The 20,060-nt window shown below is 49.4% G+C and overlaps 1 protein-coding gene across 1 annotated transcript; it reads right to left on the bottom strand.

Annotated features, from left to right (window-relative positions):
• Window positions 1–7,920: 7,920 nt before the first annotated feature.
• On the bottom strand, window positions 7,921–19,360 carry LOC145397634 (uncharacterized). The gene is made up of 4 exons (XM_080270674.1): window positions 19,226–19,360; window positions 9,830–9,959; window positions 8,148–8,305; window positions 7,921–7,973 (listed from the first exon to the last, which is right to left on the bottom strand). The coding sequence occupies exons 1-4, from the start codon at window positions 19,308–19,310 to the stop codon at window positions 7,927–7,929; spliced, it is 420 nt and encodes a 139-aa protein (XP_080126800.1). The 5' UTR covers window positions 19,311–19,360; the 3' UTR covers window positions 7,921–7,926.
• Between the last annotated feature and the right edge of the window lie 700 nt (window positions 19,361–20,060).

The following is a 20,060-nucleotide window of genomic DNA, read 5'->3' as shown; positions in this document are numbered from 1 at the left end:
GTAATACGCAAAACAGACAAGAAAGAGGTGCTAGGGAGTTTCAGACAACGGGAATATGTACCTATATCCACACTAAACCAAGTGAATAAGTCTAACATTTAGGGACCCAAGGCTAGAAGGGCTTAGTTATAGTGATGTATTTTATATCAGGAAAGAGGTAAATTATGCTAGTCTTCACTCAGTTCAAGTCTCTGAAGCCTATGTGAGGCTCAGTTGTTAGGTACAGATCTGAGTCTATTAATTACTTAGTGAAAACGTGAGCCATAATTCAACATGTAATTATGAAGTCATTACATTCAGATGTACGAGTAATTGTAACCAATAAAATTTATTTTACGAGTTTTGAGTATGTTATTGACCCCCATGTACGACAAAATGGTGTCTTTGAATACCTGACTTTCTGGATGTATCGAAAACAAGGTCAGATTGGCTAGATTTTACGAAAACACGAAAAGTTATAGATTTATCAATAATAATCAAAAGGACTAACTGTACTAACGTCAAAACAAAGATGGACTGATAGAATATACGGGGCACAACTGATGGGTCTCGGAAAAATAAAACCCCAAAATAAATCCTGGGACATTGTATAATACCATAAGAACACTACCTGCCTCGATAGAGAGGAGCCAGACCAGAGTGACAGGCCAAGTAATCTGGTCTACGTCTGTCAAAGAACTAAGCTGCCAGGCCAGCTGTTTGTCATATCCTCTGAACCGACATGTCATCGCCACCCTTACCCACCCACACCTCTATCGTTAGCTATGGTCGACACTGCTTCGGATATCATGTGTTGTATGATGATCGTGATGAGGGGAGACCCAAATATTTTGTTTACCCCTAAAATTTCCGATCCAACCGTTTTCTATGATTAATAAAGGGGTAACTAGGGTAAGCTTATTGTTTTTAAAAGCCTCTCCTCGGGTTCCTACGCTACTGAGGGTGCAATGAATGTTACTCTGTGGTGTATTCCATTTATTAGATTGCAATAAAATCAATTACACACTCGTAGACTTTGTTTTAATCACCCCTTGTTGCTGTTGCTCCTGCTGTTCTTGTGGTCGTAGGTTGGTCTGTACGTAATCCCAGTGGACTGCAGGCTGAATTTTCCCTTTCCTGAAGTCCACCGTCCTCCTGTAGGGAGATAGGGGGCGTTTAAGGATGGTTATGTGACCTGGCAGCTGCACCGCCTGTTGTGGTGTGCTGGGGTGTGTTGTGGTGCATGTATTGTGTGTGTGGTGATATGGTGTGCTGTGCTGGGACAAAAACTACCCATTAAATAAAAATAAACAGTAAAAAATACGTCAATTATTGATCCAACCTTCCGTTGTACGTCTGGCAAACCAATCTTCCAGGCACTCGATCGTACAGCATACATAACGCAATAACTTTACCAAATTATCAAAATCCCTCTAAAAACATTAATTTATCGCTAGTGTATTACCTTATAGTGGAAAATCAGGTGGAATCACAAGCAAATTAAGGAGAATAGACTGGAATATCCTTCGAGTTGGGGTCAGAGTGAAGTCGGGGCGAGTGGCAGCGAGAAATACATCAGTTGCAGCCAGACCTTCGTGGTGTGAGGTCTGGCGTGCAGCTCTACTCTGCCAAATTCACTGGCTCTATCTGTTTCGCTGTGTCTGTCTCTATCGCTGTCTATCTCCATTTCTATCTCTGTCTGTCTCTCATACACGCACACAAACACAGTTTTACACCATACCATCGTCATTTACACCACTGACATAATTATATACTGTATCATTCTTTAACATATGCACCTCCCAACCTCTCTCTGTCCCTCACACACACACACACACACACACACACACACGCACACGCACGCACACACGCACACACACACGCACGCACACACACACACACACACGCACGCACACACACACACACACACGCACACACACACACACGCACACACACACACACGCACACACACGCACACACACACACACGCACACACACACACGCACACGCACACACACACGCACACGCACACACACACGCACGCACACACAAACAACATACACTACACCTCCATCCGTTGAGTGAGATGGTATGCGTGACGAGAACAAGGCCCTCCAAACAGGCTACTTCTCCCCCACTGGTTGTGTTCCTGGAGCGCATACCTCCCTGGGTGATGAGAGTGGTGGTGTTGCTGGTTGTGTTGTGGTTCAGGCCCTGGTGCTGTTGGGGATAAAGATCATGTGACATTCCATCGACAATACAAACATAACACATCTATACCATGACTTACACACACACACATACACACAAACCCAACCCCCCACACACACACACAAACCCAACCCCCAACACTCACCAAGCACCCACAAACACCCTCACTGTTAGACCACTTGCACTCACTCTACTTAATAAAATACCCTGATGTTGACTAGAATAGGAGCTGTCCCGACCATGACAGGGTTAATGGTACCAATATTAATACTATCAGGCTCCTAGGACTCTATCTAAGCTCTAGAAATAGTCTGAGTTAGCTAGAATAAAGGAAAAAAGGCCCAGCACAATAGGAATACTTGTATGAAATATCTGACAGTACTATCTCCCTAAAAATGTTTCAAAATAATCTATATAATAAAATCACACCTTATGACAGTACGGGAAGAAATATGCTCTAGAAGAATGCTCTAGAAATATGCTAGACATATGCTCTTATGGCCTAGTTTTATACAGAGTTAGGAATGTAGATCGAGAGTAAAACAGTACCGAGATAACGATCCAAATATGTGGCTTCGAAGAATAAGGTGAAACGAAGCTTATTAACTTTATCTATTTAACTTAGTATCAGTAATTTGGTAGGGCATAATCAACAGCAAATAATATAGAAAGAAGAGTCATGAGCTTGGGAATTAACATACATATGGAAAAGTGTACAAGATGGAGTTCGACTCGTAACACTGGTTTCAAGGCAATATATGATCCCATTATTTAACCTAGGATATGATTTGCACGAGATCTAAGTCAGCTGTATTAATTCTACGATAAAATATAGGAATATAGCACTACAAGTAGTAATAATAGCATAAACTGACCATAAAATGGCGGAAAACAAACGCAGGTGGGGGTGGGTAGGCGGGTGTTGTTCTGGTGGCGATGCGTGAACTAACCAAGCTGATGACGTTATGGCGGCGACCACTGCCTCTCATTTGAACCCCAGACGCCCTACAAGACGGACCTCCTGGCTCCACCTGCCCAGCTGATGACTTTGGCGATTTTTCCTCTCCATTTCAGGTCTGTTAATTGAATTTAAAAGTGTATCATTTCAAGCGTGACTTATTTTCCAAGTTTTTGGTGGCTTTCGGCGGAAAAGAAGCTCGAATTTAATTTATATTATTTTTTTTTTAAGAAATAGCCAAATATTCTTAGGAATTTTACCGGTCTTTGCAATATGTCTGCCAGTGAGGTGAAGGAAGCCGGCAGACTGTATTTTCAACTTAGTGAAATATCAATGCTGCCAACACCAAGACTCTTGTCCTCATTACTGCCTGCTGTCTACCTAATTCATTTTTAGTATATATAGTTTTACAATAAGAATTTTTCCTACTCTGCCACAAACAGTAAGACTGGCAATACTCCACGTATGTTGGTGCCTGATCGTGACTAAATCCTCCCGTAAACCCCAGTGAACCGATGGTTAATTATCCGATTTTATTCTTCGCATCTGAAGACAACCGCATTTACCTTATTTTTACGAATTAAAAGAATTATGGGTATTTTTCTGTAACTAGGGATAGGTTTTCAAAATTTGGGGATTATTTTTTCGAACTGGAGAGGTTAGACACAGCCTTCATTAATCCTTTAACTACGAGAGATCCCCTAAGCAGAATAAAATCGTATGGTGGTTGCCTGATAGCAGATTGGAAGGGTTTATTACAGGATCAATTTCTGCCACTGATGTGCCTTCAACAATGCAATTAACTCCTTCAATGTAGCGTATTTTGCCTTTTATTCTCGCTATTTAAATCCGCTTAAGAGAATTCTTTCTAGTGGGGTCTGATATAGCCTAAACCCCTTCACTATTACAAGTCCTATGTTCAATAAAATCGTCTGAAGCCAGCATGCTCCAAACAAAAGATTGTCATAAAACTGAAGAGGTTAAAACTGATTTCGGATTTTTTGTCGTTTATTACAGTCGGGGTATTTTCATTTTTTCTTTCACTAGGGGTAGGATTTACCCGTTTCGAATGATTTCGATTAATTTCCACCACAAGTGATGCCTAAGTCAAAATACGAAATAAAATCCTTGAAATCGACCGAGATAAGTTTTTCTTTTCATTTTTTTCACTAGGGGCAGAATTTACCCATATTTCGAATTTTTCTGAGGCTAATTCTCGCCTATTTTTCTTTATTAAATTAACCTAACGTAACCTAACCTGACCTAACGTAATCAAACTTAACCCCTAACCTAAGACACATTTGCGAAGGATATGTCATAGAGGAAGACTCCCTCCCTCTTCTAATTTGAGGAGTTTGTCATAGGAAAGGCTGGAATACCCGACGGGCTTGACTGTAATAATTGGCAATAATACCCTGATTTCTGGGTCGTTTTTTTATCAGTTCTCTCATTAATCTGGTCCACAATATCGTTTTTTACTTCCTCTGTCACCAAGCTCGGTGGCAGAAATAGAAAATGCTATGGCTAAATAAGTCTCAGTAATATAAATGACATATTCGTATTTCGCCTCAATCTTCGTCTCCATAAATTAGCTAAACTCTGCATTTTTTTTTCCAGGCTCTACTTCGCTCGCTGGCACAATGTTCAGCAGCAGTGAGGAGTGAATGTCAAGCAAGAATTAACACCTTCACTACTAGAGATGCATGTATGAACCATGAAGTTACCCGTCCTGCAGCCCACCATCCTTTTGGTACTATCAGTGCCACCACATGGTGTCCCTCTCCAGCACCAAAATGGATGGATGGAGGCTGCTTTTAATCGCTTCTGTTGGACACCCTTCTTGATCTGAATAAATCCGTCAGAGGCAGCCAGAATACAATCATACAGGCGTCATCGTACTGAAGGATCAACACAGCAGCTTCAGCAACAGGTATATGCAATAATTTTGTAAATTGCTATTATATTTGCTTATAATTTTGCGATAAGCGTTGCTGCAAGTGAGCATTTATAATTATATGAACAAACGAGTAAACTCTTGAATGCACTACTTAATCCTTTACATGCACTTATTAATAATCTCTTGTAATAATATGCCCTAACCTTTTATACTTACATGGTTTAATCTCTTTCCATGGTTTAATCTTTTTCCCCACAGGTTGCCTCGCTGGTGTGTAGTGATGGTAGGGTGGAGGGCAGGCTGGAGTCGGGGTGGGGGGTAGCCAGGAGCAGGGAGGGTCATGGGGTAAGCTTAGGTGGGTTAGGCAGCAGAGTTATAGTCAACTAGGTTGGCTTTCTAGGCCGGGTAAAGTTAGGCGTGGTAGACTTATGTCATCTATTAGCTTACTTCGTTGATGTTGGTTGTATGGTTGTCCGGCCGGACATGTCTGTGGTTGTCGGTGTTGGTTGTTGGACACGAGTTTTTGTCTGAGCGGCGATACACCACCAACGGAGAAGCGACAGCATCATCAGCAGCAGCATCGTCGTCGTCCCCGTCGTCATCAGTAGCAGCAGCAGCAGTAACTTCAGCGATGAGACAGGTAACTGGATGATCCTGAAATGGAATTGAAATTAGCCAAATGTAACACATGACAGAAAATTCAATTCTGAATAATGGTTGAATATTAATCTTGAAAAGTAAAGACCTATACACCTAATGCACATGTTTTTTTTTTCTAAACCTGTATGTGGCCTTATTTTGATATAAGACAGCACTAAAAGCAGATTAGGTTTTGATAATTTTTTTTTTTCACAGGCGAGCACAGAAGAGCGGAGATGCATCATCGACCACGCAGCTTCCCTGAACCCGATGTGCTGAGAGGGAGCGAGGACGGGAGAAGGGGTGATGGAGCAGGACGGACGAGCGAGGACGGATGGAGAAGCGAGGACAGACGGGCAGAGGAGCGAGGGGGCGAGGAGATAAGACCCACGAGGGAACGAGCTACTACATCAACGGGATGCTGGTATGTAAGCTGTTGGCAACCTTTCCCTTGTGAGCGTATTCTCGTTAGCTCAGTAGGATATTTCTAGTCCGTTTACCCTAACTTGACAGATATCCATAATCTCTTCATGCTCAGTGGATAGCAGTGTAATCAGACTGGAGACTTTGACTAATAATCAAGGGGAGGCGGTGGCTCAATCGGTAGAGAGGTGGCCTGCAGTCCTACCGGACCCAGGTTCAAATCCCTGCTGGGACAGGGAACAGGTTAAGGATCTGAATTTCATAAAATCAGACTTTACAGATCTACCAGGAGACCCGCTGACATGTCGAAAAAATACCCCCGCTAATACCAATATGAGACAGCCCAGCTATGTATTCAATATGAACGATGGGTGTTAGCGTCGAAGTGGTGACATGTAGAGGTGTATGGCATGTAGGAGGACTACTGGGCCTTGAGAGCAGGCTATGAAGCCTGTGCCCAGAATCGGACACATAAAAAAAAAAAAAAAAAAACTACCTTTTAGCGTAAGTCCATTGAATTTCATGTAGCCACGACATACGTAATGAAATAGTTAATATATTGCACATACCAGTAAAGGTGTGAGTGGTAAAGGCAGGTGAAAACAGGCTATAGCATCACGTTACTTGTAAATGCTAAATGTTACTCTTTTACTTACCTTAGACATTTTGTAGATACTGGACAAAATGTATAGGAAGATGACGCAATTATGCAAAACAAATCGTGAAGGAAGAGGTATTAAAGAAATCTAATCTCATGGGAACGTCACTATGCTATCACTAACATATACTGAATTAAGACAACTGATGGAGAATTATAACTGAGAACTGTTGCTGTGACTATGTTAATCTTACAGACTGATGCAGACGACGAGCCTACGACGAGCCTACGACGAGGGGCGCAACCTGTGGCGTCGACGTGGGGGTGTTGTGTCGGCGTGGAGGTCGTCGTGTCGGCGTGGAGGTCGTCGTGTCGGCGTGGAGGTCGTCGTGTCGGCGTGGAGGTCGTTGTGTCGGCGTGGAGGTCGTTGGGTCGGCGTTAGGGCTGGGTCGTCGTTGGGGCCTACTGTGTCGGCGTTGCGTGCGGCGTCAGCGTGGGACTGCAGCGTCGAAGTGGAGCTGCAGTGCTGGTGTGCAAGAGCAACAAATACGCCAACAGCAGCTGCAATGGTAAGAAATAATTAAAGTTTTCAGTCTTGTGCTAAAGTTTGTTCATAAGATTGCTAGCTTGTACCTTCAACTTGACACAGCTACCAAACACTAAGCAAACCAGAGAGAATAATTGTGAAAATACTACTAAACAAAATTAAACAATTCACGTCTTTGGGGATGTAACATGCTATCAAAAATTCTATCTGTTTGCACATGCGTAAGTTAAAGACCACATATCTTTTTCCAGCATTTAACCTTTAAAAGTGGATTGCGTAATACTGTAAAGAACATTCCCATAAAATAACTGATCATAAAACTTAGAAGAAATTATGCAGCAGTGTTCATGTTCCATAGGGATGCAGACGGCATACCTACCACGTTGGGGAAGAGGCGGAAGCTGCGATGAGGGCAGACGCTGCGGCGTGGGCAGTTGCCGTCATCATGGGCGGAAGCTGTGTGGCCGGCGGAAGGTTCGGATGCTGCAGTGGTAAGATAAATTTGCTGTATGATAAATCTGCTTATACTTGCTGACCTTAAATTTTTAAAATATCTGCATGTGTAACTAAAACATCCTTGTGCATACAAACACCTTAAGAGAACTGCTGCTGAGACTACGTTCATCTTGCAGGGGGTGAGGAGCTGCCGAGACAGAGCTGTGATGTCGCCAGGATTAGATGAGGGCGGGAGATGAAGCGTCAGCGTGTGGAACTGTGGAAGCTGTAAATGGTAAGATGTGTTTTAGTGTTATCTGACTCTAATTACATGTCTTGGTCAGTTAAATATCTGCACGACAGTGAAAATAAACAGCCATGTAGAAAAATAACTTGGATGTCTGTTACAAATACGATCATCTTTCAGGCGGATGCTGAGGATCGGTGCCGGAGTATAGACCTGAGACGCCGGGGCCTGTGCGGGCGTCGTCGGTGCCCATGGGAGCGTCGTCGGTGCCTGTCGGGGTCTTCGTCGGGCCTGTGTGGGCGTCGTCGTGACCTGTGTGGAAGTCGTCTGGCCTGTGGGGGGGTCGTCGGGGCCTGTGGTACTGCTGGCAGCTGCAATGATGAACAGTTTTGTTGACAGAGGTAATCTTGTTGGCATAATGGACTTGGTGCCTCTTCCTAAGTGATTTACTTGTCACTTTAATACTTTTATGTGAAAAATAGATATACTTATAGCATAACTGAAGTTGTTAGTGTCATTGAGTACTTTGCAACAATTTCCTTAAGATACCATTGTCATAAGAGGCGTTAATGAAATAGACCAACAAGATTACGGCTCAGATTCCGTGTCCAGTTATAGATGGCGAATAATTATGGAAAAAAATAGTTTATGTAGCAGATGAAATAACTCTGAAATAGCTTATCGGACTAGAGATCTGTCTCTTCACAGACCCTGGTATTACAGGGAGGGATGTGTGAGCAGAAGTGCACTTACTGAGGTGGCTAGAACAGCAAAGAAGGTACTACGAGAGGAAGCCAGAGGACGAGATGAGCAAAGAATACAAGAAATCACGCCTATGACACAAGAGGTCGGAGATAAAATGAGAGGATAACTGAACCGGGATGCCAGAGCAGTGTTGGCATTTCATCACGCCAGGTACAGTTTAGTTATGGCTTTTGATACAGGTATGGCATATGATTGATTATACTGTTTAATATAACGATTATACCGTTGCATACGTTGATCAGCAATTTAGTTTCGTCTCCAAAATGCTTACACGTCTCTGCCTTGAAATCAGTCTATCTATCTATTGCCAGACGCTATAATCCCGTAAGGGGTGGCCATTTTACTGAGTTATTTGTTTTACGAGGAGGGGCACTAACCCTCAGCCAACCCACTTGACACGTAGGCAGCACGTATGGTTTGGTTATATGGTTAACACCCAGCGTTGTAAATGGTTTCTTGGCTTACAGGAAACCATTTGGCTTGTCACTCAATATAAAGAACATGTAAAGGAAAGAAAATCAATTAGAAGTGACAGGAAATATGGGCGAAATAGGAAGAGAGGAGGGCAGGCACAGAAAAAGAATGATAAAGGCTAAGGAAGAAGGAGGCACCACTACATCAAGTGAATGAATGATGGTCGCCACCACCTACCACAGCCCTTGAAATTATTGAGTTAAATAAGATATAGTTTCAGTACAGTTATTAAAGAACCGGAAGTCCTCGCCATAAAGAGCATTTTCAACGTTCTTGGTCGTTACATTGCAATTATTTAGGAAGACTTTGCTTGTCAAATTTCTACTGCTACTTTTAAACTAAATTGCTAGTTTCTTGAATTTGTTGTTTTTATATATTAGAAAAATGTTGGAATCCAGCTGACATAGTGAATGGCTGCATTTGACGTGCTTATTTTATGGAGACGATACATTAATTTTAGTTTGCTCAAAATTGAATCCCCGTCTTGACTGATAAGTTGTAGCATAATTAACACAGAACTTTGTGCCAGTTACGAAAAAGTGCTATGGATGGGCAACACCGTAGGTCTTTCGTAGTCTGTCTGAGCTACGTAATATTGCCGAAAAAAAAAAATCTCCCAAATTGACGAATGAACTTTAAAAATAAATGATACCTACTTGGCAGGTGGAGTGAAGGCTGGGATGCTGGCGAGAAGCCGATAGTGGAGGGACACTGGTGATGCTGACCGTGACCGTGGGAGATGATGCTGACAGCGACCGTGGGAGGGACCTCGACAAAGTACGTCATCTGAAAGGAAGATTAGGTAAGTACTTCGCAAAACACTATGTACAATGAGACAGTATAACAAGGGCAAAATATCTAGTACAGTAAGTGACAAAGCCAAAATAATGTAAACATATTTGACGATAAAATAAGTGTGGATATTTTCAACAAAGAGACAGTCAGAAATAACGAATACACTGATGTAAGTCCTGCTAATTTTATATGGCATTTACAGGAGGGAAATCATCCAGCTTGTACCACCTTAACATACTGCTCGGTGCCATTGATACCTCGTCTTGAATTTACCCCTCCGAGGATGCGATGCCTACCCAGAAGTATCCTCATCTTTCTTATCCGGTAATGTACGAGGACTTTGAACCTCACAATATTTTAGTTGACTTACACCAATCAGTCGTTAGTCAGGATATAGTAAATTTAGTTCACGACTCGGCTTAGCTCCAAACACTCGGCCTTCAGTTAATCATATCTAGGCTTTGGTCACCCCTTAGTCGTCGTCAGTTCTGTCATAGGGTCGTATCATTTTAAAAGAGCACCAAGGTGTAGACATGACCCATATTATTTCTTAATGCCTGGCTTTTCTGTATCGTTCCTAACTACACTATATCGTGGAATGCAGGCTGATCACATGAATTAAAGGTGTTTCATAAATAACTCTATAACCTTATGGATTTCCTTACACCTTTGTGCTTTTTTTAATAACTCAAGTCGTTTGCCTCTCTTGTCAGTTGGTTAGCTAAGTCCTGCCTCATCACTGTCCCATTATAAATTTATATCACACCCCGTCCTGATTACTTAACCATCTTCCCTCTTTGTTAGACCCCCAGTCAGTCAGGCAGTCACAGGCCCAGTCACTCCACAGTCACTGATTCCGCCTTTCAGTACCTTTAACCAATTGACTCACTGATCAGCAGTCGGCACATCTAGTCAGTCTACATTCTAGTCGATCACATTCACTCTAGTCAGTCCACACACTTTATCACTTCAAACCCTTACTGATTCAGTGCACATCCATCACTCCAAGCCCTTCATGATTCACCCCACATTCTCCAGTACTCCAAACTCTTACTGTCTGTCAGTCCACAGCCCTACTGACCCAGTCAGTCCACAGCCCTACTGACCCAGTCAGTCCACAGCCCTACTGACCCAGTCAGTCCACAGCCTCACTGACCTGTGTGTCCACACCCTATGTTAGTCCTCATCATCAGTCAATCATTGGTAGTAGGTCAGTTCAATCAAAATACACGTCAGTGACTCACACCCACAACCAGTCAGTCGTCCTACACCCATGGACAGTCCCCACCTTCAAAAACTCAGGTAGTCCACACCCACTATCACCACAAACCCTTACTGATTGACTCCACAGCCTGCATCACTACATACCTTTACTGATTCACTCCAAAGCCTTGTAAACCCCTGTCAGTCCACAGCCTTGTAAATCCCTGTCAGTCCACAGCCTTGTAAACCCCTGTCAGTCCACAGCCTTGTAAACCCCTGTCAGTCCACAGCCTTGTAAACCCCTGTCAGTCCACAGCCTTGTAAACCCCTGTCAGTCCACAGCCTTGTAAACCCCTGTCAGTCCAGTTTTATGATCTATCAGTCCAACCCCTTAGCCAATCAGACTCCCCAATTATATTTCACTGTCAGATCGTCAGTCTATCCCCAGTGTCACTCAGTCCACACCTTGTCGCAGTCCACACCCTGTTGCAGTCCACACCCTGTTGCAGTCCACACCCTGTCACTCATTTCACACCCTGTCACTCAGTCCACACCCTGTCACTCAGTCCACGCCCTGTCACTCAGTCCACGCCCTGTCACTCAGTCCACGCCCTGTCAGTACACACCCTGTCAGTACACACCCTGTCAGTACACACCCTGTCAGTACACACCCTGTAAGTACACACCATGTCACTTAGTTCACACAGTCACTTAGTCCATACTGTCACAGTCCACACCATGTCACTCAGTTCACAGTCACTTAGTCCATACTGTCACAGTCCACATCCTAGCAGCATCAGTCAGTCGGCATCAGTCAGTCGGCATCAGTCAGTCGGCATCAGTCAGTCGGCATCAGTCAGTCGGCATCAGTCATTTTAATCCTTCAGTCAGCCAATCCAGTCAGTCTACAGTCCAATCCAGTCAGTCCACAGTCCGGTCTACTCAGTCCACAGTCCAATCCAGTTTGTGCACAGTCCAGTCTACTTAGTCCACAGTCCAGTCGACTTAGTCCACATTGCAGTCGACTTAGTGCACAGTCCACTCGACTTAGTGCACAGTCCACTCGACTTAGTGCACAGTCCAGTCGACTTAGTGCACAGTCCAGTCGACTTAGTGCACAGTCCAGTCGACTTAGTCCACAGCCACAATCTAGTCCAGTCCACATTCACAGTCCAGCTAGCCAGTCGGTTCACAGTTCAGTCCAGTTAGTCCACATCCACAGTCCACACCCTCAGTCCAGTCCAGCCAGTCAGTCCACACCCCTAGTCTAGTCCAGCCAGTCAGTCCACACCCCTAGTCTAGTCCAGCCAGTCAGTCCACACCCCTAGTCTAGTCCAGCCAGTCAGTCCACACCCTCAGTCCAGTCCAGCCAGTCAGTCCACACCCCTAGTCTAGTCCAGCCAGTCAGTCCACACCCCTAGTCTAGTCCAGCCAGTCAGTCCACACCCACAGTCCAGTTCAGTCAAGTCAGTCAGTCCACACCCCTAGTCGAGTCCAGTCAGTCCACACCCCCAGTCCAGTCCAGTCCACACCCACAGTCCAGTCCAGTCCACACCCACAGTCCACACCCACAGTCCACACCCACAGTCCACACCCACAGTCCACACCCACACCCACAGTCCAGTCCAGCCCAGTCAGTCCACATCCCAGTCCAGTCCAGTCAGTCAGTTCACACCGCAGTTCAGTCCAGCTCGTCAGTCAGTCCACACCCCTAATTCAGTCCAGTCCACACCCAAAGTCCACTCCAGTCCACACTCACACACACAATCCAGTCCAGTCCAGTCATTCCACACCCCTAGTCCAGTCTAGTCCAGTCCAGTTCAGTTAGTCCACACCCCTAGTCCAGTCCAGTCAGTCCACACCCCCAGTCCAGTCCAGTCAGTCCACACCCCCAGTCCACTCCAGTTCAGTCTGCGTAATCCACACCCACAATTCAATCCAGTTCAGTCCACATTCTCAGTCCACTCCCGTCCAGTTCAGTTAATCCAGACCCACCGTCCAGATGTTGAGTAAATCAGTTAATCCACACTCTCATTCCACACACACAGTCCACACTCTCATTCCACACACTCAGTCCACACCCACAGTCCACACCCACAGTCAGTCATTCCACATATTTAGCTGATTCAGGTAGACCACATCCTCAGTCTTCACTTCCTGTCAGTATTCGTTTTACCAGTTAGTCAGTCAGTACCATTGTCAGTAAAGGCCTAGTACTTGTATACGTTAACTGTCATTAAATTTACTGATTCAGTTGGTCCAGTTAAGCTTTACGCCCACGGAGAGACAACTCTGTGAAATGTTTGATTATTTAAACCATGTATTGAATTATTTTCAGCTTCTTACCCTCCACCTGTCACTTACCACCTGCCATCCACCTGCCACTTACCACCTGCCATCCACCTGCCACTTACCACCTGCCACTTACCACCTGCCACTTACCACCTGCCACTTACCACCTGCCACTTACCACCTGCCACTTACCACCTGCCACTTACCACCTGCCACCTCCCACCTACCTGCCACCTCCCACCTACCTGCCACCTCCCACCTACCTGCCACCTCCCACCTACCTGCAACGTCCCACCTACCTGCAACGTCCCACCTACCTGCAACCTCCCACCACCCACCTGCCAACCTCCCACCACCCACCTGCCAACCTCCCACCACCCACCTGCCAACCTCCCACCACCCACCTGCCAACCTACCAGCCACCCACCTGCCAACCTACCAGCCACCCACCTGCCAACCTACCAGCCACCCACCTGCCAACCATTACCCACCTCCCACCTACCACCAGTCTGACTACCACCTACTCTTCCACCATCCACCTACCACGTACCTGCCACCCACCACCTGCCACCCACCACCTGCCACCCACCACCTGCCACCCACCACCTGCCACCCACCACCTGCCACCCACCACCTGCCACCCACCACCTGCCACCCACCACCTGCCACCCACCACCCACCACCCACCACCCACCACCCACCACCTGCCACCCACCACCCACCACCTGCCACCCACCACCCACCACCTGCCACCCACCACCCACCACCTGCCACCTGCCACCTGCCACCTGCCACCTGCCACCTGCCACATGCCACCTGCCACTCACCACCTGCTACCTGCCACTCACCACCTGCTACCTGCTACTCACCACCTTCTACCTGCCACCTGCCACCCACCACCTTCTACCTGCCACCTGCCACCCACCACCTTCTACCTGCCACCTGCCACCCACCACCTTCTACCTGCCACCTGCCACCCACCACCTTCTACCTGCCACTCACCACCCACCACCTTCTACCTGCCACTCACCACCCACCACCTTCTACCTGCCACTCACCACCCACCACCTTCTACCTGCCACTCACCACCCACCACCTTCTACCTGCCACTCACCACCCACCACCTGCAACCTGTCACTCACCACCACCTCCAACCTGTCATTCACCACCACCACCCACCACCTGCCACTACCCCACCTGCCACTACCCCACCACCTGCCACTACCCCACCTGCCACTACCCCACCTGCCACTACCCCACCTGCCACCTGCCACTACCCCACCTGCCACCTGCCACTACCCACCTGCCACCTGCCACTACCCACCTGCCACCTGCCACTACCCACCTGCCACCTGCCACTACCCACCTGCCACCTGCCACTACCCACCTGCCACTACCCACCTGCCACTACCCACCTGCCACTACCCACTACCCACCTGCCACCCACCACCCACCCACCACCCACCCACCACCCACCCACCACCCACCCACCACCCACCTACCACCCACCTACCACCTACCACCCACCTACCACCTACCACCCACCACCCACCTACCACCTACCACCCACCACCCACCTACCACCCACCTACCACCCACCACCCACCCCACCACCCACCCACCACCCACCACCCACCACCCACCCCACCCCCCACCCACCACCCCACCACCCACCCACCACCCCACCACCCACCCACCACCCCACCACCCACCCACCACCCCCCCACCCCCCCACCACCCCACCACCCACACACCTCCCACACCCACACCACCCACCCACCACCCACCCACCACCCACCCACCACCCACCCACCACCCACCCACCACCCACCCACCACCCACCTATCACCACCTACCACCCACCTATCACCACCTACCACCCACCTATCACCACCTACCACCCACCTATCACCACCTACCACCCACCTATCACCACCTGCAACCTGCCACTCACCACCACCTACCACCCACCTACCACCACCACCTACAGCCCATCTACCACCACCACCTACAGCCCATCTACCACCACCTACCACCCACTATCCACCTACCACCCACCCACTATCCACCTACCACCCACCCACTATCCACCTACCACCCACCCACTATCCACCTACCACCCACCCACTATCCACCTACCACCCACCCACTATCCACCTACCACCCACCCACTATCCACCTACCACCCACCTACCACCCACCTACCACCCACCTACCACCCACCTACCACCCACCTACCACCCACCACCCACCTACCACCCACCACCCACCTACCTGCCACCACCCACCTACCTGCCACCCACCACCCACCACCCACCTGTCACCCACCACCCACCCGCCAACCTACCAGCCACCCACTTGCAACCCATTTGCCACCCACCTGCCAACCATTACCCACCTACCACCAGTCTGACTACCACCTACTCTTCCACCATCCCCCTACCAAGCACCTGCCACCCACCACCTGCTACCTGCCACTCACCACCATCTGCTACCTGCCACTCACCACCACCTGCTACCTGCCACTCACCACCACCTGCTACCTGCCACTCACCACCACCTGCTACCTGCCACTCACCACCACTACCCACCTGCCACTCATCACCACTACCCACCACCTACCACTACCCACCACCTGCCACTACCCACCACCTGCCACTACCCACCACCTGCCACTACCCACCACCTGCCACTACCCCACCTGCCACTACCCCACGTGCCACTACCCCACCTGCCACTACCCCACCTGCCACTACCCCACCTGCCACTACCCCACCTGCCACTACCCACCTGCCACTACCCACCTGCCACTACCCACCTGCCACTACCCACCTGCCACTACCCACCTGCCACTACCCACCTGCCACTACCCACCTGCCACCACCCACCTGCCACCACCCACCTGCCACTACCCACCTGCCACTACCCACCTGCCACTACCCACCTGCCACTACCTACCTGCCACTACCCACCTGCCACTACCCACCTGCCACTACCCACCTGCCACTACCCACCTGCCACTACCCACCTGCCACTACCCACCTGCCACTACCCACCTGCCACTACCCACCTGCCACTACCCACCTGCCACCACCCACCTGCCACCACCCACCTGCCACCACCCACCTGCCACCACCCACCTGCCACCACCCACCTGCCACCACCCACCTGCCACCACCCACCTGCCACCACCCACCTGCCACTACCCACTACCCACCTGCCACTACCCACTACCCACCTGCCACTACCCACTACCCACCTACCACTACCCACTACCCACCTACCACTACCCACTACCCACCTACCACTACCCACTACCCACTACCCACTACCCACTACCCACTAACCACTACCCACTACCCACTACCCACTACCCACTACCCACTACCCACCTGCCACTACCCACTACCCACCTGCCACTACCCACTACCCACTACCCACTACCCACCTGCCACTACCCACTACCCACCTGCCACTACCCACCTGCCACTACCCACCTGCCACTACCCACTACCCACTAGCCACCTGCCACTAGCCACCTGCCACTACCCACCTGCCACTACCCACCTGCCACTACCCACCTGCCACTACCCACTAGCCACCTGCCACTACCCACTAGCCACCTGCCACTACCCACTAGCCACCTGCCACTACCCACTAGCCACCTGCCACTACCCACTACCCACCTGCCACTACCCACTAGCCACCTGCCACTACCCACTAGCCACCTGCCACCTGCCACTACCCACTAGCCACCTGCCACTACCCACTACCCACCTGCCACTACCCACTACCCACCTGCCACTACCCACCTGCCACTACCCACTACCCACCTGCCACTACCCACTACCCATCTGCCACCTGCCACTACCCACTACCCATCTGCCACCCACTACCTATCACCCCCCACCCACCTGCCACCCACTACCTATCACCCCCCACCCACCTGCCACCCACTACCTATCACCCCCCACCCACCTGCCACCCACTACCTATCACCCCCCACCCACCTGCCACTACCCACTACCTACCACCCCCACCCACCTGCCACCCACTACCTACACCCACCACCCATCCACCTGCCATCACCCACCTACCTGCCACCACCCACCTACCTGCCACCACCCACCTACCTGCCACCTGCCACCACCCACCTACCTACCTGCCACCACCCACCTACCTACCTGCCACCACCCACCTACCTGCCACCACCCACCAACCTACCTGCCACCACCCACCTACCTACCTGCCACCACCCACCTACCTACCTGCCACCACCCACCCACCTGTCACCCACCACCCACCCACCTGTCACCCACCACCCACCTACCTGCCACCCACCACCCACCGACCTGCCACCCACCACCCACCCACCTACCTGCCACCCACCTGCCACCCACCACACAACTACCCCCATGTAACTTAACCACCTGCCACCCACCTGCCACCTACCTGCCACCTGTCGTCCACCTGCCACTTAACACCTGCCACTTAACACCTGCCACTTAACACCTGCCTCTTAACACCTGCCACCTGCCACCCGCCACCTGCCACCCACCACCTGCCACCCACCTACCCACCAGAGCCTTCCTGATCGCTGACAACTCTACTGATGAAGCCATCTCAAAATAAAACTTACTTTTGTTTAATAAAATTTGGAAATCTTTTATCATACCTCAATTACCTCTGTCTTTATACCTGAAAACTATTTGATGTGGGGTTGGTGTGGATATTGTGAGGTTGGGATGGTTGGGATGGTTATATAAGGTGGGGTTGGTTGAAAGGGCTTTTATACTGAGGGAAGAATTGGATGTTGTGGAGAGTTGGGAGGGATATCGTGGGGTTGGGTTGGGATGGAGGTCGTGGGATTGGGTTGAGTTGGGATGGAGGTCGTGGGGTTGGGTTGGGATGGGTGTCGTGGGGTTGGGTTGGGTTGGATGTCGTAGGGTTGGGTTGGGTTGGATGTCGTGGGGTTGGGTTGGGTTGGGTTGGATGTCGTGGGGTTGGGTTGGGCTGGTTTGGATGTCGTGGGGTTGGGTTGGGAAGGGTTGGATGTCGTGGGGTTGGGTTGAATATCGTGGGGATGGGATGGACTGGATTGGATACAGTGGATGGGTTGGACTGTGTATTACTGAGTACTGGAATGGATATGCTCTATTCCCTATTCCCCTTCTCCCTCTTTCGTTTAGCTGCTGGCTTCTTCCTACTCCCCCACCCCTTGCACCTTCCTCTCCTTTTCCCTATTCTCCCTCCCCTCACCCCACACACCCCCAACCCCATCTCCCCCCTCACCCACTCCCCCCTCACCCACTCCCCCCTCAACCCTCAACCCTCAACCCTCCCCCCACCACCTCCCCTCCCCCCACCACCTCCCCTCCCCCCACCACCTCCCCTCCCCCCACCGCCCCCTCCCCCCACCGCCCCCTCCCCCACCGCCCCCCTCCCCCCCCCGCCCCCTCCCCCCACCGCCCCTCCCCCCACCGCCCCCTCCCCCCACCGCCCCCTCCCCCACCCCTCGCCCTACCCCTCGCCCTACCCCTCGCCCTACCCCTCGCCCTACCCCTCACCACACCCCTCACCACACCCCTCACCACACTCCAGGGCCCTCTCTAGGACTATTACAACTGATTCTTTCCTTTTACTCTGAAAATTTCCCACACTTCAAACACTTTCTCCTTGAATATTAAACCCCAGTTGGCTTCAGTACAGGTGGAGGAAGCAGACACTGATGAAAACATTATAACTAAAAACGAACTCTGTACCTGTGCAGTATGATCTCCTCAGACTTTCTCCCGCAGGTGTGGTCGCGTGGGAAGACAGCAACCAGACCGACATTCCAGAGGCCATACTTCTCGCCACTCCATCCACATCTCCACTCCTCGCCTGTCTTAGCCACTCCATCGATGACACCACCACTACTCGCCTCTTCGCCATTCAGCCGATCAGAATTCGCCACCCTGCCCAGAGAGATGCCCATTTAAGTCCTGGATTATAAGACTTTGAAGAACTTTGGCCAGATTATATATGACATGGGTACAATAAAACTGGACCTCCACACACTGCCTCTCTTCGCCTTTCACCTGATGAGAAACCTGTCCAGGCCAGAAAGATCCTTGGTCTTGGAGGAAACAAGAATTTGCATCGGATAAATGACACTTGGAAATAATGAACCAACTAGTTAGGACTAAGGTTGCTGACGCTTTTTATCCTATAGAGGAAAACACCTTGTAAAGATTGCCGGAATAAAGGACTGGACTGGTGCTGTTAAATACCTACTTAGGCTGACAACAAACAACAATATAGTATGAACTGCAGAGTTAGGATCCAGAGACAAAGCCTAATTCCCACTGATGTTTTACTTTGAAAATTTAATCTGAATAGGACACTTAACCATGTATACAAATTCTGTAACTGACCAGCTTATCTATACACATGCAGTAAATAATAGTAATTTTATTCAAGCCAATAGAGGAGATCCAGATACTTTACCTATTATCCCTGGACCTTACCTACATGGTTACTAAATAGGGGTGAATAGGACCAAAGGATAGTGAATCTACCCACAGAGTCACATCTCCCTTCACTACCTATGCCATT

The sequence above is a fragment of the Coenobita brevimanus genome, chromosome 42, assembly GCF_032717465.1.
Source record: "Coenobita brevimanus isolate Jiangsu-jjx chromosome 42, ASM3271746v2, whole genome shotgun sequence".
NCBI lineage: Eukaryota > Metazoa > Arthropoda > Malacostraca > Decapoda > Coenobitidae > Coenobita > Coenobita brevimanus.
Note: the sequence above shows the minus strand (reverse complement) of the source record. Positions and strands in the feature narration are given on the sequence as shown.

Coding starts and splice junctions, on each gene's coding strand:
- LOC145397634 (XM_080270674.1), bottom strand. CDS start 19,310: ATGGCCTCTGGAATGTCGGTCTGGTTGCTGTCTTCCCACGCGACCACA. Junction 9,960..19,225: donor GAGGAGATCATACTGCACAG/GTACAGAGTTCG, acceptor TCTTCCTTTCAG/ATGACGTACTTTGTCGAGGT. Junction 8,306..9,829: donor GCCTTCACTCCACCTGCCAA/GTAGGTATCATT, acceptor TCATCATTGCAG/CTGCCAGCAGTACCACAGGC.